The 22581-nt window shown below is 47.8% G+C and overlaps 1 protein-coding gene across 2 annotated transcripts in view; it reads left to right on the top strand.

Moving 5' to 3' along the window:
* Positions 1-250: 250 nt before the first annotated feature.
* Positions 251-22581, top strand: part of ESRRB (estrogen related receptor beta) — a 43740-nt gene continuing 21409 nt past the window's right edge. Inside the window, exons 1-2 of one of the 2 annotated variants that reach the window (XM_054162005.1) lie at positions 251-674; positions 11934-12050. In XM_054162005.1, the coding sequence (XP_054017980.1) occupies positions 278-674; positions 11934-12050 (514 nt within the window). In that variant the 5' untranslated portion in view covers positions 251-277. The remainder of the gene's footprint in view (positions 675-11933; positions 12051-22581) is intronic. The other variant, XM_054162004.1, reaches the window with a different exon arrangement.

Below are 22581 nucleotides of genomic sequence, written 5' to 3'. Positions count from 1 at the left end.
CTGCCCCTTCCCAGCAGTGTAGCCTGTGAACAGCCTGAAATAATGATCTTCTCAAATAGTCTGACCTTTATTCTAGTGTGAGTTTGTGTGGTGTAGGTGGGCTGTTCTTAGTGAGCTGTACTGATATTCCTGAAGAAGGACCTGGGTGGGGTTGAACTGCCAGTGGAGTTGGACTGAGGCAGGACAAGAAGGGCTCTCTTTTTGACCAGCCTGGAGCTGGGTTCGGCCAGGAGGCTGCTGAGTGCCTTTGCTCTTTCCCCACAGGCTGCTTGGCAGGATGGCCACGGAGGAGCGGCACCTCTCCTCCAGCTGTGGGTCCTTCATCAAGACCGAGCCCTCCAGCCCGTCCTCCGGCATCGACGCCATCAGCCACCACAGCCCCAGCGGCTCCTCCGACGCCAGCGGTGGCTACGGCATCGCCATGGGCGGCCACCCCAACGGCCTGGACTCGCCACCCATGTTCAACGGCACGGGCATCGGCGGCGGGTCCTGCCGCAAGCGTTACGACGACTGCGCGAGCGCCATCATGGAGGACTCCCCCACCAAGTGCGAGTACATGCTCAACGCCATCCCCAAGCGGCTCTGCCTGGTCTGCGGGGACATTGCTTCTGGCTACCACTACGGCGTGGCTTCCTGCGAGGCCTGCAAAGCCTTCTTCAAGAGGACTATTCAAGGTATGGTGGGAAGGGAGGGAAACCCAGACGTTCACTCCATAGCAAAACTGGGAGGTAGCTCCAGACATTGCTGAGACTCCGGTGTTCCCGTGAAAGAGAAAAGGAGGAAAGGGAGGGTGAGTGTAATGCCCCTAACCTCCCACCCTTTTGTGTGCTTCCTCTCTCCTCTGTTTAACGCTGTTCCTCACAAGTCAACCTGGACATGAAGTTACTCTTTGTGATTTTAGGAGCATTGTCAAGTTCCTAGCCTGACTGGCCAATAGATCTGGTGGTGGATCTTCCAGCCTCTGATAATATGTCTGCTAGTGGAGCAATGTCTGGAAAGGAAATGTTTTGTGCTCTAAAGGTGTTTTTAAGGCCCATTAGAAGAGTGGGTGCCCCTGTCTAGAGATGGCCTCTCTTGAGAGATGTTTGCAACTTGAGGAGGATGCTCTAGCATTACGAGAGTTCATGCTCTGTCCTACCAGTCTTAACTGGTGGCCATGGCTCCCAGACAGACCTCACCAAAAAGCTGGACAGCAGGGCATGTGGATGAGAATCAATCCTAAGTTTCTCCTTTTCCAGTTCCACCAACCCTTTTCATTAAGATACAACTTCTGTGAAGAAGGCATTGAAAGAGCTAGAGATACCCAGGTTTTGTCAGTCTTGTTAAGGATGAGAGATTTCTCAGGTGATTTTGAAAACCTCAGTGCATGTACAATTCACATATGATGTGTGTGTCTGTGTCCCCAGACTGCTGAAGGTATGCTGCAGATGTGCACAGACGTACAACAGCATAGCCAAAGGTGGGAGTGCACCCAGGCGAGCTCCAGTAGCCATGGATGGCCCCATGTGACCAAACATGCCTGGACCTACAGATACTCCCTTTATTTCCTACACTGTTGAACTGGGGAAAGAGGACAGGATCATTCACCTGTCAGTGTAAAAAGTATATGAAGTTTATCCAGCTGTGGTGGATTGACTAGAGGCACATGTCCAGTGAGCAAGCAGCTGTGTGTGTATTTGGCTGTTGGCTGGGGTCAGTACAGCACACCAACACTTCCTTGTCTCCTGTGGAATGAAAGAAATGCACGTGGGGAGAGCACTCATGTTACCTTTGTTCACTGGACAGGCCTGGTTACACTCTTGTCACTGGGAATCTTCAGCTCTGGAGGGGACAGAGCACTACAGGGTGCAGTTCAGCCCAGGTTTCTGCAAAATTCAGACATTTCGTACATTCTAGAGGTCTCTCCTTACTGTTATCCAGCTGTGTAAATGACCGCTCTGGATTGCCCCTCTGCCTCTTCCTCTTTTATTATGCTGTGTGGAAAGCATGGCCATCACTAGTGCACTGGCCTCTTCCCTGGCAGGGTTTTGGTGATTTGTCATTGCTGAATCTCCTGTGATTGAATGTGAACTTTTACTTGCACTTCTGACTGTCAGCACTGCCTCTGTCCCTCCTCCAGCACTTGGACTCCTTCCCAGTGCTTCTTTTTGGCGCATTCAGGTGCTAAAGGAGGGACAGGGTAATACACTGAAGCAAGGCCCTAGGGGCTCCTTACATAAGAAGAGACTGAAAAATTAACCCCTCATGGGAGCACCTCTGTGGCAGAGCAGAGCAGAGGCCTAACCTGGAGAGAGAAAAAGACCTAGAAACTTCTGCAGTTTTCAGAGAAAATTGAAAGAAAATGATGCAGGGCAGCAGTACCTGGAGCCCGTGTCAGCCCTCTCCCCTGCACAGCTATATTCTCCCTATGGTTCCCTAATTGATGGCCTATTAACATGTAACAGATGGGGGAAGAGGAATAAGTGGAGATTTCTCTCACCCTGTCATCAGCTTGGGCTGGTGACTGAGGTACCAAAATGCTTTTATTCCTGAGAATAGTGGGAGAGTTGAGCGTGCTGTGCCAGAGGGTGAGCAATTTGAGCTGTGGAGATGAAGGCTGAGCCCAAAGGGATTAGCAGGAATCAGGGCTGCAAGGTTTGGTTCAGCCAAGAAAATGCACTATTCCCAGGGCTCTGCTGTGGTGCATGCAATACCCAATCTCAGCCATGGGTATGCAGGGGGAAAGGGTTTAAGGATCATGTAAAAGAGACAGGAGGTGGCAAAAGAACTTCCAAAGGTGTTCATTCTGGAACTCTGATATATTCAGTAGGTGTATTAAGCATCTAACCAAAGCAATGGGGAAATCTTCATCCAGGCTGAGTAGCATTGATTTAGGGTGATCAGAGAGCATGCAGACTTGTATGCTACATAATTGCATTCCCTGCTAGCGTCACAAGACTTGTCATGAATTTGGTATCTAGGAATGGTTTGAGCACAGAAGTGTAGCTCTGTCCCCAGGATTTCCCAGGTGCTTGGGAGATGCAATAGGTAAATTAATCATCAGGCTTTTGTGGTCCCAGACCACACACTTCACTTTTCTGTGGCTGAGTATTGAAAGATGAAAAACTGATTACTGTTGTGAGAGAACTTAATCTGCTTGCCCTACATTTGGTAACAGTATTACATAATACTGTATAGAATACTGCATAGAATCATAGAATGGTCCAGGCCAGAAGGGACCTCCAAAGGTCATCTATTCTGACCTCCCCACAGTCAGCAGGGACACCCACAACTAGATCAGGTTGCCCAGGGCCTTGTCAAGCCTCACCTTGAATATCTCTAGGGAAGGGGCCTCAACCACCTCCCTGGGCAATCTGTTCTAGTCTTCCACTACCCTCATAGTAAAGAACTTGTCCTAACATCCTAACGTATCTACTCTTCTCCAGCTTGAAGCCATTGCCCCTTGTCCTGTAACTGCATGCTTCTATAAAATAGGTCCAAAACTGTCCTGTGTGGTTAGAGTACCTCAGTTCTACTTAGATACCCCTGGTCTTGAAGCAGAACTTCAGGCTATGTCCCCCCTCCAACTATCCCACTCCTCCACTGCTACAAATGACTCCAGTCTGCCTATTGCTCTTTTTTTCATCTGCATTAACTCATGTAACTCCTGCATATCTTAAGGCAAGAGGATGTTGTGAGAGGTGCTCTGCTTCTCCTGCTGCTACTACAGCAGTGAGGAGAATGGACATCCAAGCTGCAGACCTTTATGGAGCTTGACAGCTCTGCAGTTCACTTTCCTGCTTGGCCAGGGGAAGCTGGGCTGTCCTGGACAGCGTGGGGGATGTTGCTTTTCAGGTGATGGGGAGAAGATAGGGTGAAAGCCAGCATGGATATGGCTCATTACCTCTGATTTCACCCACACTGCTATGTTGGTGTTTTCCATCAGTGGAATTTTTCCAAAGAGAAGCAGATTTTTACCAAGTCAGATTTTCTTAATGAGGATTGTGATGATAGGAGTGAAAAAGAATTCAGGAAAACCTAAACCACTGATGCCCTTTAAGCTGAATTGGAGTGCTTGGTTTTGTTAAGCTAAACTGGGATCATGCAAGACATCCCAACCTGGCCCACAGGTTATGGGGAGGTTACACTTGTGACCTCTCTCATGTTGTGTTACATGGCCCAGGAGAGGGATCAAGGCCTGGAAGCCTGTGTGTCATTTCCACTTTGCAGCACCGGCACTGTTTGAGGTAGAAAGGTGAAAACTTGACAGTACACACCACTGGACTGCAGGCCCTTCTCTCTGCACATGCTAGTTTGAACCCCATGGCTGGACTTCCCATGCTTTGAGGCAGAGTCAGATATTCTGAACTGACTTGATGCATTTTTAACCAGCCAGGGTGTCTGGAAGAAATTATATCCTATTTCTCTGTCATTGTACTGGTTTGTGCTTTGGGACTCCGTTATATTCTAGTGGCAGTCTGTATTTACCTCCATGATGTAAATGCCCTCCACAAAACCACGTGCCATTGGCACCACCTGACTTTGTGAGTATTGTGGAAGGTGTAATCTAGCAAAGATAGGAGAGAATCTGAGTTTCAAGCATGTTGAATTAGGCTACTACTGATAGCTAAGAGAGATCTGATTTGAAACCAAGAAATTCATGTTGGTTGAGTGTGAAGGGATGGGTCTGTTCCATGAAAGATGTGTTCTGGATGTTTCTGAAATGGGTAGATTCAGATTGAATGTTAGGGAGAAGTTCTTCACTGTGAGGGTGGTGAGACACTGGAACAAGCTGCCCAGGGAGGTGGTAGAATCCTCATCCCTGGAGGTTTTTAAGGCCAGGCTGGATGTGGCTCTGGGCAACCTGATCTAGTGAGAGGGGTCCCTGCCATTGGCAGGCAGGTTGGAACTGGATGATCTTTGAGGTCCCTTCCAACCCTGACAATTCTGTGATTCTGTGAATGAAAACACATCATAAAGGACTACCACACCAAGTGGTTTGCAATATACTCATTTGGAAATCTGGTACCAACCATAATGTGGCATCCCACAGCAGCAGTTACACTCTCAGACAAATACTGGATTGCAACTACAGAACATGCAACCTGATCTAGTGAGGTGTCCCTACCTATGGCAGGGGGGCTGGAACTAGATGATCCTTGAGGTTCCTTCCAACCCTAACAATTCCATGATGCTATAACATATTCATGGCTATTACTCCCCTTCATCTATTTTTTGTCTTCAAATGGTGACAATTAAAGCTCTTTCTAAACTAACCCATTAAAGTAAAAGGTTAAAGCCCAGCAAAATAAATCTGAATTAGCACTTCTCTCTCTGATCTTTGTGAATCACCTCATTATGTGTATCACCCCTAAGGTGACACAACAGGACTTCCAAGGAGCAATACTGGGAAGAATTGGTTCCTGGAAAGTCAGGGAGAAGAGACACATTTACCAACACCTTCTACACAGACAGGTTGTGTGTCAGGCAGAGTGCCTGCACCTGCGAATTCCCTGTGTGAGTCTTGCAGGCTTCAAACTCAGTGAGTGTAGCAACACAATTGCTGCTCTAGGATGCTCTTACAACAATAAGGGGCTTAAAATGCTGGTAATGCAGCTCAGAGGACTTGTAAGGGTTTATAACAGGCTTGTAACAAAATCCAGAGGCTTCTGGGACTTCCTGCTTATCATTTCAGTGGTTAGAGTGGCTCCTGCAAAGGATGGAAGGAGTGGTTGAGAAAGCTTGCCCATCTTTGTGTGCAGAAGAGTGTTACCATCCACAGGATCACCCAAGGGTCTGTGAGATGCAGATGGGAGTTTTTGTGTCCCTGCAGCAGCAGCCACAGCAGCCAGGCCTGTCCTGTCTCTCTGTCCTGCAACTTTTCAGGTGGGAGTTCACAGCCAAAACACAGGAGATATTCTGAGCTTTCCAAAAACTATTGAAGCTTCACCAAGCATTGGATCTATTGCCTGAAAGCTGTTCACTATTCACAGCTCTAGCACTTGGATTCAGAAAACCATCTCCAGTGCAGCTCAGCTCAGCGCATTTGCATGGAGAGCTCTGTGCAGAAGGATCTTTACTGTGGAACTTCAGTAAGGCATTTCTGTGTCAGAAGCCCTACAAACGTGCTGCCAGCAGGGAGCTTCAGGACATCTCGTGTCTTAGTGCAAGCAGGAGGCTGTTTTCATTGAATCATAGAAGCATTTTTGTTGGAAAATACCTTTAATATCATTGAGCCCAACCAACTCTGGTGCTAAAGCATGTCACTGAGCACCACATCTCTGTGAGGAAGGTTGTATGAAATGTCCAGATCCTCTCTTGAGGAGCAGGAGCCAAGTGTGCCGCCCTGAGGAGGCAAGTAGTTCTGGTGTTACACCTATGGCTACCCCCTTTCCCTCTCATAGTATCAAGAGTCCTGAAACCTTGGCCCTCACGTTTCTGTTACTCTTACTCACACCAACACACAGGGTACGATACCTCAGTTAGAAGGGCTGGTTTAAATGAAATTAACAGAGAACCCACTCCATGCATATTACTAGCACTTGCCATCCTGGTTCAGAAGGTCAGACTGGTGCTGGCCTGGTACTGCATTCACTGAGGGCTGTTTTACAGTTTCCAGGTTCCAAATGATCTGAGATAAAAAGTATTCAGGACAAGAGCTTGTGGGTACTGAAATGAAAGAGTCATCCGAGCTAACAGCTTGCTGAAAAATCAGGTTGCTTTATCCTTCAGACTGTCCCAGTCATGCAGAACAGCTGTACCACGGAGGCCTTACACCTAAGACTACAGAATTTTGCAAGCAGTTCTTGTAAAACAAACAAACAAAGGCAACCACAAAACAAAACAACAACAACAATATAAAAATCCCCCAAACCAAAACCCCACTGAAAAATTCCCCACAAAGCAACAAGCCCCAGGAGGGCAGTGTAACAGTTGTTGCAAAAGTGTTGATAAAAGCAAACAAATGCATGAGCTGAGACACCTATGAGATGGATCTCCCTGGGAATTCCTGCTCTCTGCTTTCTGGCCCCAGGGATCTGTCAGAGAGCGGCACCATACCGTGTTCACAGCTGCAGCACGCTCTGTCAAATCAGAGAGGCGAGAGGGAAGGCTTGAATGAATGGAACTTGGAACTTAATAGCAGATATGTCTGGATATGGGTTTTCCTCTGAAACTGTGGAAAAGCTGCAGTCATCTGGCCCTCAGAAGTCATCCAAAGGAGATGAGAGGTCTGCATGCCACAGTGCAGAGCAAGGCTGAGTATGCAAGGAAGAGAGGAGAGGTAAAGAACGGTGAAAAACAAGAAAAACAAAGCAGGAAAATAGGAGAGAGAAGGGTTTTCTGGAAATGTTTAGCTTTAAAGCCTTTCTTGGCTGCTGCTGCCTGATAATTCCTGAATTTTGTTGTAGAAAGACTTTAGAGAAAGGCAAGATCAATGAGCAGGGAGCAGCTTGTGCTCTCAGGGCTGTAGTAATTCTGACCTCAACTCCTTTGAGCAGCCCTTTCCATAACTTAAGCAGGAGCTGGGTAGGACCTTACTGCGCTCCCCAAGCCCAAGGAGGCATTCTTCTCTTCCCAGTCCCTCCTCTGCCACAGAGGTATGGTGTCTGTGGGGCCTCTTGAATGACCAAGCTCTTGTGTGCAGTTTGCAGGTACTCCTCATATGTGTGCACTGTTAAAATATGTACCAAACTGTTTGACAGTCATAGGTCTAATTTTACAGCAAGCAGGATAATTTTGCAGTTCTCCAACCCATGATCTATCACTTTAATAGTCCTTGGCTATTTCTTAGCATCTCTCATCTAAAGGCTTTAAAATACAGTTAAACCTTAATGACTCAAGACTCATGCCCTTCCCATCAGGTAGGTTTGGTGCCTGCCTAGATGCGTTCCTGGGTGATCTGGTGTGAGTGCTCCTGCCCTGGTAGTGGGACTGGACTGAATGATCTTTCAAGGTCCCTTCCAGCCCTTAACATTCTATGATTCTGTGCTCATGTCCTCTTGCAGACAAGCAAACAGAGAGGAAGTGATTTGCCCTTCAAAGTGACATATGAAGTCTTAGAACAAATTCTGATCTGGTCACCCGCCGTTTGATTTTTTTAAGCCATTCTTTTAGGTAAATTTTGTGCCTTGGCATCAGTGGAGCCCTAGCAGTTTTTTCAGATCAAAAGTAAGTATTGTTGTCTAGGTCAAGGAAATCTCTTCTAATAAGCAACAGTTCAAAGCAAGGCCTTCTCTCTTAGGTTGTCCTGATGTCTGCCCTTTCCTTCTGGGTCATATAATCTGCAGTTCAGAACACACAGAGACTTGACTTCAATTTTATGCTAGCAAGCAGACTGTGGTGGGTTGAAATTACCCCCCAAAATAAAATTGCCAGACCAGCTCAGTTGGAAAGCAAATGAAGCACACTAAAATCTAGAAACATGAGATGCAAAATATACAACATTGACCACACAAGAACCCCCCTGGACAAAACCAACAGCGTCCCCCTCCCTGCTCCCTTCCCCCCAACCCACAGAGAGAGAAAAGAGCAGAGAGTAGCTTGGTAGTGCTCAGCCACAACAGGAACACAGCCAAGGTCAGCAGCAGCCAAGCAAAAGCACCAGCTGGTATCAGCTAGAGCAAAGAAGCTGAAAAGAGCAAGAGTGAGTTCATACAACTAACTTTATGTTGGCAGTCAGACCAATGTGGTTATTTAGACCTTTTGCATCCAATGGTAATTTATTTACATTCAACTACTTTTCTACTGAATCTGTGGAAAATTTTCCCAGGCATCAGCCTAGAACTGCCAGACAGACTTGTCCATGTGCACCCTTGTGTGCTGCCTCTCTTCTGCCAGGCCTTGCAGCACCCCCAGCCGCTGCAGTGAAGGGGAAGCTGTCTCTGAGCCCCGGTGCCGGCTGCCGCGGGTGGTGTGACCGGCAGCCACTGCGAGGCTGCTGGAATTTCGATGAGTTAATCTCATCACTTTATCACAGGGCACTTACAGAAATTACAGGGAGCTATGAGCAGCTCACTGTGCTGGCAGCCAGCCCCAGCACCCATAAAAGAAATTGAGTCAAAAAAAAAAAAAAGAAGAAAAAAAGAGTCAGAGAACTTCATTAAAGTTTTGGAGAGGGTGGTTTTTCTTGGATGAGTTCTGCTTGGGTAATGCTGATTGTGCCTTCCCTGGTGATGTCCCTGTTTCCTGCAGGTATTGCCTCCAGCCATGGCTCTCAATCCGTGCAGTGCAGAGCATGTTTTGGGGCTTGATAGAAAACTCCATTTATTTTGGGAGTGTTGTCTGGTGTGAAGAGAGTACAGCCAGCCTCACCTTTAGCTTTTGTGCCTGGGCTGGAAGACCCAGCTTCTGGTGCTTTTGCTTTTGGACTGGGCACAGTGTGCATAAGGGGCAATAAGCATGCTGAACAGAACATCCCACCAGCACTGTGCTTACCAGCAAACCATGTGGCTGCTGCACTACATGGTGGCCACTGCTTTGCCATCCAGGAAGGAGATCTTGCCCAGGGCCTACCCTCCTCTGGCTCTGCTCCTTTGACAGTCATGATCCCTGCTTATTGAAGCTGTATACACAGCACGTGTCTCACAGAATCACAGAACATTAGTGTTTGGAAGGGACCTCCAAAGATCATCAACCCCGCTGCCAAAGCAGGATCACCTAGGGGAGTGAGCACAGGAATGCATCCAGGCAGGTTTTGAATGTCTCCAGAGAAGGAGACATTATGGTAATCTATACACCTGCTCTGACATTTAGTTGTGATGTATGTTTTGTAGACCACTTCCAGTACTTTGCTTGTCAAGGGATCCATAGGCTGAGGGCATAGGGAAGCAGGGAATCTGCTTGACACAGTGTGGAGCTGCCAGGTGAGGGCTGTCACTGCTTCCTGCTGCTATAAGGGCTCAGTGGCCTTGGTGTAGTGTCTCTGTGTGTTAGAGGGCAAATTTTTGGCCTTGGAACCACAAAATCTGAAATCACACATCTCTCTAGACCTCTGGCTTTAGTGAGGAAAGGGGGCACTGAAACTAAGGCAAAACCTCCCAAAGCAGGACTGTTTGAGTTCTGTCACAGGTTTGTTCCTGCTCTGTTCCTTCCTGTGTGGGGCACAGCAAGTATTTGATCATGAGGTGAGGGCCTCCATACTCATGGATCTGCAAAGTGTTGTAGGTCTGTATCTAAAGAGCAGAAGTTTGTTTATTACCTTGAGATGAAGCCTGAATCTCAATTTCCAGCTCTTTGAGAATGTTGATACGTTGCTGGCTATTGAAATTCAGGTTCTGCACAATGACAAAATACAGTCTGAATGGAAGCAGCTTTGCAGCACACTCTGCTCCTGCAAACAGCTTTGGTGGCAGGTGTGCGGCGGTGAGGAATGCGGTGGCTGGGCTGGAGCAAGTTGCCAAGTCTTGTGACGAAACCAGAGGCAAGAGGTAGAAGGTTTATGACCAGCAGGCAGATCACCTTCAGGGCTTGTGTGCTTTTGGGGTTTCACCCAGCATGTGCCAAGCATAGTGAGATAAATCAAATGGCACTTTCTTCTTTTTGAATCTGTGCTCTGTCTTTTCACATGAATTTCCAGTGGGTTTTATGCCTTTTTGGTTAGTCCCAAGGTCTAATCACCACCTTTAGAGATTGGAATTTGTCAGATTGAAGGAAGGGTGTTACACAAGAGCACAGAAATCCATTCCAGAAGTAGGAACAAAACTCCAGTCCTGTCCCAGCACTACTGAAGTGTGAGCCTGCTTCTAATCCGCTGGTATAGAACGTCCTTACTGTGTGTTTTCTCAGTTCTTGCCTGCACTCCTCCCTGCAGCTCTGACTGAAATCTTGAATCTCAGCTTCCTGCTCTAAACCACCCAACCAACTCTTCCATCCTTCTACACTGACTGTAAAGCTTAGAAATCCTTTTTGGAACTGCCTAATTTCCCCAGTAGCTAAACTGCCTTAACCATACTGTCATTGTCAACGCATCGGTGTCAAGCTTAGGTTTCCGGTCTTGCTCCATGGCAAACATTTAATAGCCCTCACCTCCAAAGTGAATGACAGGATGGAGACAGCTATTTTTGCTTGTTGTCTTCTAGGACTGAAAAACTGTTCCATTACACTGTGATCCAGCATAATTCTACCTACATCCTCATGTCAGACCTTCACGTCCATGCTTCAGTTACATTCCTGTTTCGTGATAAAATACAGTGTGTCCAGAAATAACTTTGGGATGCTTCTCGCCCTGTTTGGTTTGGTTTGGTTTGGTTTTTGGTTGTTGTTTTTTTTCCTTGGAGGCAGTGCTGCGAAGTGGTCATGAATGAAATGGAATGAGGAAAGAAATGCTGATGCTCTGAGCAGGGAGATGAGGGGCAGGTACACAGGACCAATGAAGGAAAACTGGAGAGGTTTGCATAGAGAGCTTTTGCTCATTTTACAGCACATCTTATCCGTCTTTCTCATTCCAGGCCTACTGCTTTCTTGCTTTTCTGTGCCAGCTGGCAGGAAGAAGCAGAGGAGGAAATGCCATTTCTGAGCTCCCTGCTTCCCCAAGCAAGGCAAGAAAGGACAGGTGACATCCATCCCACAGACATGGAGTAAGACTGGCGGCAAAGGGAATGCTGCTAATGTCTGAACTGCTCCCACTCTAAGCCCTGGACTTAAGGGAATGTGCCAGGTTATAAGGGATGCAGCACAAGGCATGATGACATGCCTGGAGGACACATTGTGCCTGTAAGCCCAGCTCTGCAGTCAGCCCCCTGGATGGGCACGTTTCTCCCGAAGCTTGGAGCAGTTTTGGGTTTTCTTCTGCAATGCGCTGAGCTTTCTAAGAGACGTCGTCAGCCGCCTGTGGTCTCAGCACGTGTGTGTACAAAACGAGTGAGCAGGCATACAGCATGCACAGGCTGATGGTGGTGGGAGCATATGGGCACTACAGCCTGCTCATGGGTGACCATCTCTGTGTTTGGTTGCAGGCAATATTGAATACAGCTGCCCGGCCACCAACGAATGTGAGATCACGAAACGGAGGCGCAAGTCCTGTCAGGCCTGTCGCTTCATGAAATGCCTCAAAGTGGGGATGCTAAAAGAAGGTAAGACAGAGTCAGACTGAGAATTGTTCTCTGTCCCAGCAGTACCTGGCACTCCAGCCCTTGCAGATCTCCTAAGCTAACTACATGCTTGCCCTCTGGCTCTTCAAAGCTATCTTTGTACATGCTTTGTAAAGGAGTCAGGATGGGCAGTGATCAAGAGGGCATTCTAGTGAGCAGAGTGGTCCTATTCAGCACCCTCATGCTAGGATGTCACTTCAAGCACTGGCAAATTTGACAAATAACTGGAAACTGGGTGTGTGAGAGTGTTTCCTTTCCCTGAGGAGCCCAAGGCTGGAGGATGTTGCTCTTCTTGCCCCCCAGGTCATTTTGCAGTGTTGAGGACAAGAGGCTTTTGCATGATCGTGACTAGGTTAGCTTGGCTTCATAAAGGAAGGGTGGAGTTAATGCAGAGCTGTGGCACAGTGTGCAGTGAAGGTCTGCCCACATTCCAACTCAGAAGACTTTCTGAAGATGGTGGGCAACACAGGTTTGCCGGAAGTCCCCTGCCCCATGTGCTCAACCTGCATTTTCAAAGCCTGTTGATCTGTGCAGTGCTCTCTGAGCAGTGTTCAGCTTCTATCTTATGCTGCTTTTCCTCCCCTAACCGCCCTCCCCAATCCTTGTCATTCAAAGTGAACCACAGAGAATTCAGTGGAAACTGAATACATTCTTATGGATTGACTTTGGAGTTTTGTTTTCTTTGGGTCCTTCTGGAATAGGCAGAGGGTGAGGAGGGATAAGGAAGGAGAAGCATTGCATGCAACCCTTTGTATTGCTATGCCCGGCAGAGCATGGCAGCCTGTTTAAGGAACCGCAGCTGGCTGTGCTCTGCATAAGTCCTGTGTGCTGAAGCCAAGATGCCAGCATGCACCTTACTGACATTATAGCAGCACTAGGGCTCTTTCATTTCTTGAGGGGCATGCCGATGGTGACTAGTTGTTGTTAAGAATGTAGGCCAAATGTTAAACCCCGTTCTGTTCTTTGATGGATGTGCAGTTCCTGCTAGAGCACACCGGTTACAAAGGGGAGGAGACACAGACTTTTGTAGTTTGACCCTCCCTGACCTAAGTGTAGAGGTGGTAGACTCTTCATCCACTGCTAGGAGGGAGGCACCTACTTTTGGAGTTAAAGAGGGACCACTGGAAATTTGCTTCTCTGCATGCAGTAGTTCAAGGAGGGGATGTATCCCCTGCCCACACACCAATACACACTAGTGGCACTGGGAGCACAGAGAAGTAATATACTCTAGCCTGCTCATATGAATTCCATCAAACAACCCTAAAAGCCTGATGTGGCTCCAATCACCCTGCTGAGCAGCAGCATGGGCCCAGGTTTGCTGGCTGCCTGTGTCTGTGCTGCCCTGCATCCAAACGGTTGAGCCTCTTGGAGCTGGCATCTGGGGGAGCAGAGTCACAGGAGCTGGCACTGGTGTGTCTGACTGCATGGCCAGAGCATCCTCTGCTGGGATGTTTGACACAACTCAGAGCAGGGTCCTGTGAAGAGCTTTGTGACTTAGCTTCCAAGTTGTGTGAAAACAGTTAGCTCCTTCCAAACCAGAGTTAGCCTGGAAAACAAGGTAGGTTCACTCATACTGTTCTGTGCCTGAACTCCTGAACCCCACGGGACACTGCTCATGGCAAACTGGAAGTTTACTCTGTTTCTTTTTTGGTGGTTGTTTTTTTTTTCCTGAAGTGTATTTAGTTGTTCATCCAGGGATTGATTTGACATCATTAAAGCCACTGGGGAAGAGTGGTTTGCTATTGATGTTACTGTATCTGTGATCCTGCCCATAATATTTAGAGCTGTGGAATATACAGTACAAAGATTTATCGATGGTAAGGGCGTGCAGGGACATGTGACAATATCAAGAGGAGCAGTGGCAAGCTGCAAATAGGACTCCTGTATCCTGACAGAGTGGTCAAGTGATCTTTGGTAGGCATCTTTTTTTCCTCTTTCTTTTGCTTAGTTTCCCAAGCTGAGAACTAAGGGTCATACTGCTCTGCTTTGCAAAACGATTGGGAGGACCAATTAGTTAACTTTATGTGAAGCCTGGTGGAAGCACAAAACGTTTCTGTACAGAATTCAATCAATACTCATCTTTAAAAGCAAAATCCCCAAACAGAACAAAATAGTTTTCTAGTCTTTGGTCTCCACAGAGCCAGGAGTTTCGAAAGACCAAATCTATAATTGCTTGCTTGTTCAAAAATACAGACTTGACAAAGGTTTGTTGGCCTTTTCTGTCTCTGGTCTTTCATCCTATGAGCTCTTCTATCCTTTTTCTCTGCCAGGGCAGGAGTGTTCCCAGCTGTACATTTCTAGTAGTTTAACTGTTTTTAAAAGTCCCTGATGTCTTGGTTTCCCCAGAGAGCCCGTTTTGCAGTAGTCAGGCATTTATTAGGACAAGATGTGTCTTGATACTTGAGCTATGGTTTATTTTTTTCCTGTCAGTAGTTCCCCTTCCTACTTTGCCTCTTTTTCCTTAGTTTTATCCGTAGCAGAAGGTTGCTAAGCCAAGTTCTTTCTCCTGCTTGATTACCAGGAATTTGGAGCAAAATGGTCTTGTGGTTAAAGGCAAGGTCTAGAAATCAGTTCTTGACAGGCTTCTCCTTGATGTCCTTTGGGCCGGTAACTTAGTGGAGATATTTCTGAGTGAAGAAATTGTCCTGAAGAACATTAGTATGCTATGGCATTAGTAACTAATTAAGGGCTTCATGATTTCTTCCACTGAGGAAAGAGTTTCTTGGTTATTGTCATCATACATACCACCTCCTGCCCACTGAGCATGGGGCAGGAGCCTGTTCTTCAGGCAGAAGGTGCCAGGATTCAAACATGGCAAAAACAGGTAACAATGACTTCAGGCTTCTGCCTTACACTTGAAATGCTCAGCTTGATGCTGCAGGAGAGACTTAGGCTCTCTTCTTGGGTAGTGCATATGAGGGTCACCAGGCATCTTCTTTTCTCCCTGCATGGCTGGCAGGAAGTTGAATAGCTGTGAATGTAGCCCTTTAAGATCTGGGGAGACTGGTCTCAAGACAGAGGTGCAGTGCTGAGTGAATGGGGATCAGGGCAGGAAGAGAGCCAATGGAGCAATCAATAGGTGTCTCAGATATCCAGGCCACTTTCTTTAAGAGAGCTCCGATCAATGCATTGCAGCAAGGGAGCTGCACTGACACCAGAGCTTTGCTGTCTCAGGTTCTCCTGGCGTGACGCTGCAGGGCAAGCCAGACTCACTGGGGAAAGCAGCAGCGGAAAGCTCTGCCCACGGAGCCCAACTGGCTCAGATGTCTCAAGTGTTGGCCTGTCTGGCTGCCTGTCTCTCACTTTTCCCTTCCATCTGGAGCGTGTCCCTAGAGAGCGTTAATTAGCCCCTCACTAGCAGGCTCAGATAGGAAGCTGCTCAACCTGGAGTCCAGAATTCCATCAGAGTCTGGTCCCAGTGCCTCTGTGACAAAGCACTGTCCCCAGAACCCTTGTGCTTTGTTGCTCTTGCTGAAGCACCAGCCTGCAGGCAGTGGGAGATGCTGCACCTTCACGGTTTCATGCAGTTGAAGTGTGTGCCCCTCTGCTCTGCGAACACCAGAGCAACCGGAACAACCTACTACTGACCCCAAATGGAGAAGGTGATCCCTACATACAGGCCTGGCTAGTTGGGGTGGCAGTGAAGGAAAGCGTGCCCTGTCTTGGGCCACTCCTCTCTCTTGGCTCCCAGCACTGTCTGTCTTATGCCCACAATGACCTAAGTGTAGCTCTTTAATTCTGGCCTCTGCAAAGTAGATCTGAACCTCTGCAGCTCTGTGAATGGTGTCTCGAGACATTTCGGGGTGGGGGGAACAGGACACAGGTCTTTCCAAACCTCGTCAGTTCTGGGGAGCATGTACCCTTGGTGTTCATGCTCGAGCCACACAGGGCCTTTCTGTTCTACAGCAGTTTGGTTGGCTGCAGGAGGCAGGTGTGATTTCAGATGACACATGGCTTGTGTGAGAGGGCTTGGAGGTTTGATTTTGGACATTGGCTGGTTAAACATTGTCACAGCATTGCCCTCCACACCTCTGCTGCCTCTCTGAAGTCCCAGTCCTATGTGTCACCTTGCAGAATGGTACTGTGATGAGGACAGTGATGTCAGTTCACCTCTGAGTGTCAGTGTGGTGGGTTGATTTTGTCTGCCCCACCAGGTGCCCAGCAAGTTGCTAACTCCCCCTGCTCAGCAGAACAGTAGAAGAAGATATGATGAAAAGCCTCATGGGTCAAGGTAATGACAGGGAGATCACTCAACAATTACTGTCACAAAAGGCAAAACTTGACTTGGGGAAAATTAGTTTTGTTTATTGCCATTTATTAAGAGAAATAAAACCAAAACTCAAACACCTTCCTTCCACTTCTGCTTCTTCCTAGGCTCAGCTCACTCATTGTGTCTATCTCCTTCCACCCTAAGCAGTGCAGGTGGATAGGGACTGGAGGTTTGTGGTCACTTCATAACACTTCATCTCTGCTGCGCTTTCCTCCTTGCACTGTTCCTCTGCTCCAGTGTGAGTCCCTCCCACAGGATAGAGTCTGTTGTGAGCTTCTCCAGTATGAGTCCTTCCCATAGATTGCATTTCTTCAGGACCTGCCCCAGCATGGGTCTTTTCTTCCTTTAGGAAGAAACTGCTCCAGTGTGAGCCCCCACAGGCCACAGTTCCTCCAGAAAACTCACCTTTGCCTGGATTCCACCAGGAATTGTACCAGGACTCTCTTTTGGCATGGGCTGTGCACAAAGGTGTGGCTTCCTTTAGTGCATGCCATAGAATTGTAGAGTCATTTAGGTTGGAAAAGATCATTGAGTCCAACCGTAAACCCTACTCTACCAAGTCCACCACTAAGCCATATCCCCAAGCACCATATCCTCAAGCACCACATCTACCAGGCTTTTAAACACATGCAGGGATGGTGATGTCCACCTGCTCTTGCATGTCCTCTACAGGCTGTGGGGTGGATGTACACTCCTGTAGTCCATCATGGGCTGCAGGGGCACAACTTCACTGTTGTCTTCTTCATAAGCTGCAGGAGAATCTATGCTACTGTGTCTAGAGCAGCTCCTCCCCTCCTTTGAGTCTTGCTTTCCTTCTTAATAGGAATAATGGGTATTATGCTGCTGAAAATCATTTGTCTTGTGCTCCCTGCCAGCACTCAGACTTGTCTCCTCACAGTCTTGCTTGTGACTGAGGCCCAAGAGCAACTTTCTGAGATGTGTGAGTGGCTTCTGCCCAGTTTCTGGCAGATGTCACTGGTTGTCTTCCAAGAAAGAGGGCAAAGACTGACAGGGCCCTGGGGATGTGTCCTGTGGTAGACCAGATATTTCAGAAAAGCAGAAGATCTTCCTGGAGTCCCCACATCTACATGCAGTTCTTGTGATAAAAGCAGGAGTGAGAATTCCCAGGGTAGGAAGCCTGCCATGTGTGAGATATTTTGCTCCACTGTAAATGTCTTTGAAGAGAAGTTGTCCTCTTGCCCAGCCTCCTGGCTGTCAGGAGTCACCCAGCAGGGTCAAGTTGACTAATTGAAGGAAAGAAGGTGGTCTTGAGCTGGATGCAGAAAAGGGAAGCTATGTAACAGCGAGGGAGGTTATTCAATGATCCAGGAAAGGCATGTGGTTTATTGGATCTACGTGACTCTGTTTCTTCCCAGAAGCGTGTCTGCTCTGGTGCAGCAATCCCAGGTCCAACATTCCTTTCCTAGGCTTTGCTCCTTTGCCCCTAATGCTTTTCCATAAGAAATGTTGGAGAAGATGTTCAAATTCAAAGTCTTTGTTACCATTCCTCCCAAGCTTGAACTGCTATCAGTCTAATCTCATTTCTGAGGTAGTAATTTCTGGAATGTGTGAATACTGACACTGTAAGGCCAGGTACTGAAGTATGAATGAGAAGTAAGAAGAGAGCCACTGAGTTCATTCAGCTCTTAGTTGTGCCTCTTTTCCTTCTGCCCCTGATGTCTTTTGGAATACCCTGCTTCCCAGGAGTCTACAGTAACCTGAAAACCCTTGTGCTGCCTAAGTGTCTGCATCTCTGTGAATGTTGGAGGTGATCCCACTTCAGACATGGTGGGCCTGTAATGTCCAGATTTCCAAAGTGACTGTCTCTTAAATGCAAGCTTCTCCTCTTCCAAACCCTGGCTAGTTAGGAAACCTTAGCCAGTGGAACTTTCCTAGTATTTACTCTTAACTTTGTTAATTCCCTTGCCAGCTGCAGCTGGAGGCTGGTGTTCTAAATGTCTCCCAGGTAAACAAACCTGTCACCCCGGGCAGGTCTGGCTCTGTGATGTTGTAAACTGCACGCAGTCATCCAGGATCTAAACAATGGGTTCCACGTGCTGGCCATCTCAAACTGCTTCTGCTTAGTAACTTTGCCTTCATCCTTCTCTGCAATCCAGGTAATCGAATTCACAGCAAAGCTCCTTGCCAGCAACATGACCAAGAGCAGGGGGTTTCATTTCTCTTTTCAAGTGGAAGAAACTCTCAATGGAGCAAAGTGTTTCCAGCGGCGTCTCCCCTCTCCCTCCTGCCCCCATCCTTGCTTCCAGCCCGTGGATTCTCAAAAAGATATTTGATTTCAGTGAAAGCTCAGCTGACATCCCTGCAATATGCTCAGGCTCTTGCTTTGTGCTTCCTGGGAAGGCTGAGGGCTCCTCGGGGATTCTGGGTAATTGGGTTAGTGGCCAGCTCATGTCAGGAAATTAAAAGGCAGCCCTGATCAGGTTGCTGCTTCATGTGATTTAATGGCTTTGTATTTATAGAGTCTTCTGCCTCCAGCCGGTGCCAGAAATATCGCTGTTGGAGGCATCCAAAGGAGTAACAGAGAATGACACATTGTTATTTATTTTTTTCTGTGAAATACTCCTGTGTTTAAAACCAGACAGGCAGTCCCTGTCCTCTGAAAGAGGACCTCCAGGTGTAGTGAATGGCATCGTGATATCTGTACCATTCACACCGGGCTCTTTTCCGAAGCACGGGCCGAGCGTTTGCGATGTCTCTGGAGCTGTACTGGCTGCTGGTGTGATACGGAGCGTGCTCTGCCTTGGACAGGGTGATGATAATGCTCCAAAGAGGAGGCTTCCCGGGGGTGGGCTGCCCACAAAGTCCACACAGGGCTAATGGCACTTGGTATCTGTTCTTTGGCCACAGGACCAAGAACCTCTCCGCACTTTCTGCCGTATACAATGGATTATGAATCTCTTTGGTTTGGTTCCTCCCAGTAATTTTGAATTATGAATCTGCCTAGGTTCTTGCCATAACTGACTTAAATCTCCATTCATGAATATGGACTCCCAAACATGAAGCCTAGGCTCTGTTGATGTACATCTGGCAGAATCACAGAATGTTAGGGGCTGGAAGGGACCTCAAAAGATCACCCAGTCCAGCCCCCCTGCCAGAGCACTTCCAGGCAGCTGCAAAGATGTTTGGATGCAAAGCTCCTCAGCCCCACAGCAAGCTGCTGGTCCCACCAGACAACCCAACACAGTAGCCCTGTTATGCCTTTGCCCAGTTGGGAAGGATGGTCCAGGGGAACTTGTGTTCAGCCTTGAAGCCTCCCACTCATGTTGTGGTGGGCCTTTTGCAAGAGATGTTGTCCATCTGTGTGGTTTCAGAGAGACATCACCTCTGCAGAAGCTTATGATAAACACTTTGTGCTTCCTGTCACCAAAAATGGTGCTTAATGCTCTTACAACTTGCACAAAAAGGAGAAGCTGACAAAAGATGCAACCATCCAGGGATGTTTAGACCCCAATCATTATGCTACAAGTGGTTAGGCATTTCTCACAGTGCAAGAGGTAAAATCCTCTGAGGTGAGCAAGAGTTGGGTGGGACCGAATGCATGTCCCGCTGTTCTACAGCTTGAGGCACGTGCATCTATGTTTTCAGTCTCTGGTGACTTGTATTTGCTATTCACTCATCTTTGCTAAGATCCTCAATCACTTCCCCTGACTCACCTATTAAGAATGTGCCAGCCCTTAGGCTTCAGAGTATCCTGAGAGGTACTTTACTCAGAGTTGTCTGGCACAGCTGTTCTAATTTAAGAATGAAATAGTAAGTGGACACTAGTTCTCAGTGTTAGGAAAGCCACTGCTGAGGACCTCAGGAGAGACTTCAAAGCTGCAAAGCCCAAGTAGAGGTGCTCTAAGAGGCTGGCCAAAGCAGCAGCGCTGTGTTGATGGGTCTAACCCCCTCACCTCTGTGGACCTCCACCACAAGCAGGCCTCTCTCTTTGCAGGGATGGAGGCCTCTCTGTTATGTCATGTATCTAAATATTTGGTTCTTGACCCAAGCTTACGCTCCTCTGCCTGTTCCAAAAGGCTCATACACTCTACCTAAGCAGACTGAGACAGAAAACTGGGCTAGAGAAAGCCTTGGTCTGACCCTGCAGGAGTTCCTTTGTTGTTCAGTGAAGTATCTGTCATCATTGCTCCTCAGGTAAGTGTCTGGCCAATGAGATTAATGTGGAGGTGCCAGGCTTTCTCTGTTGCCTGTCAAGGGAGCCCAGATGCTCAGAAGGAAGCTATCAAAGTAAGTTGAGTTTAATCACATGCAGGGCTGCAGGTTCCTCTAGGCAGCAAGCACTGCTTTGAGGATGTAGCTCTGAGCACTACCTCTTGGAAAGTCTATGGAGCCAGAGCTTTGTCATCTTTCTAGGTCCTCTTGTGAAAGACATCCTTGGTCTTTTTCTGCCAAGCATGTGCCTGCAGATCTTCTTTTCACACAGAACTTCTCAGCCTGCTGCTGTGCAGGCATTGCTGCCATGAGTGACATAGCCAACAAAGGTGCTGTCCTGCTTCAGACTGCTTAGAGGGTTGGGATGAGAAGCAAAGCAGAACATTTGCATGGACCGTGGACCTGTGAGTGCGTGTTTGCCTGTGGAGATCATTATAGAGAACTAAACAAAGTACTGAGGTGTTCTTTATTCCCATCTGCCCTTGGAGTTCTTGTTAATTCCTGACTTTCCAGGGTGATTGAGAAGTGAGATGAGAGAGGCTCTGCACAGGAAGGAAGCTGTACATTTGAGAGACAGCAATAGCTAATGCTGTAGAGACATCTCTGCAGAGCTGGCAGCCATGCAGCTGGCATTGGAGAAGAGTTGGTTTGCAAGCTGTGTGGGTTACACTAGCTCCTGTATGCTTTGGACCAAGCACCTGGGACATGCTGCTTGTGTTTTTCCATGTGAGGAGCAAGGATGCTTTGTGCCATTGCTCCAAGCCATAGACAGCCTCTGGCAGCAGATATGGCCAGGTAACACAGGGCTAACCCATCCCTTCAAGTCCAGGGACTCTATAGCCAGACAGACAGCAAAGGAGCATTCTTACCTGACCAACATATCCCTGAAAACATCAACTGTGGAGCAGGCTGCAACATCCTGCTTGAACTGATTTTACCTCTGTATAGACCTCTGCAACACAGGAGATGGATTTTTCAACTCCACTGCCCACCTCCCCAGGTGAGTTCCCCACCCTCCCATTGCAAGTGTCATTCCCAGGCTTGCTGACCTGCACCATGCTTGTTCTGGATTTTCCTGGCCATGCTGACATCAGTTTGATTTCCTGTATTTGATATGAGTTGGGCAATTGCATTAGTCACCTACAAGGAGATTTTCCAGGGACTGGCCTCTTCTTGCAGTAGAATAGTGTAGTAGGTCTTATCCTTTTCCCATACTGGAATCTCAGAGTAACAAGAGGCTGGTCATGCTGCACTGTTGTTTGACAGAGATGCCTTTCCCTGTGGTCTGTTTCTTTCCCCATCTTGGCAAGCCTAACTTCTATGGTCATTGTTCTCCATTTCTTTGATAGGCCTCCTGGCTCATTCACCCCATTGCCACATCCTGTTGTCTCTCTTCAGTTTCAGAGCAAAAAGGGAGAGGGAGATTCTGTACAAGACACCTTAGGCACAACTGTTATCCCTGCCTTTCTTCTCTGACCTTAGCTACACTTTCCATCTTCCTTAGGCAATGCCAATTCATGTACACTGACTGCTGCTGCTGGGGACTGGGGCATCTCTGCTAGCTAGAGCACCACCCCAGCTCAGACCCTGGGAGAACAAGCAGTGGGCACCGGGCCTGGCTGGCGTGTTGGGGAGGCTCAGCAAAAGCGGCCATGTGGGCATTGCTGCCTGGCCAGCACTTGCCCTGTGTTCTCTTTAGTTGTTTCCTTCTTGGTCTAGACACATACTGTACCATGCAAACCCTGTAGCTTGGCTCCTCTGCTAGCTCTTTTGGCAAGATAGACCTTTCTGTTCCTATCAGTTCATGGGCTTGTGATAGGACTCAATGGAAAGTGAGGTGAGGCTCGTAATCTGACACAACAGCTGATACTGGGCCTAGACTGCACTTCCCACTGCCCAGTGCTTAGCTTCACAGAGCTTTTAAGAGTATTTTTAGTACCCAGAAAATAAAAGAGAAACTAAGCCTGGCTCTGTGTGCTGTCCCCTCTGCACACTTGGCTATTTTTACTTCCGACAGACTGGGCCTGGGTCCAGCTTTTAAAAAAAGCTGGAATTATTTTACTTCCATTA

The sequence above is a fragment of the Dryobates pubescens genome, chromosome 5 (genome assembly GCF_014839835.1).
Source record: "Dryobates pubescens isolate bDryPub1 chromosome 5, bDryPub1.pri, whole genome shotgun sequence".
NCBI classification, from domain to species: domain Eukaryota; kingdom Metazoa; phylum Chordata; class Aves; order Piciformes; family Picidae; genus Dryobates; species Dryobates pubescens.
Note: the sequence above shows the minus strand (reverse complement) of the source record. Positions and strands in the feature narration are given on the sequence as shown.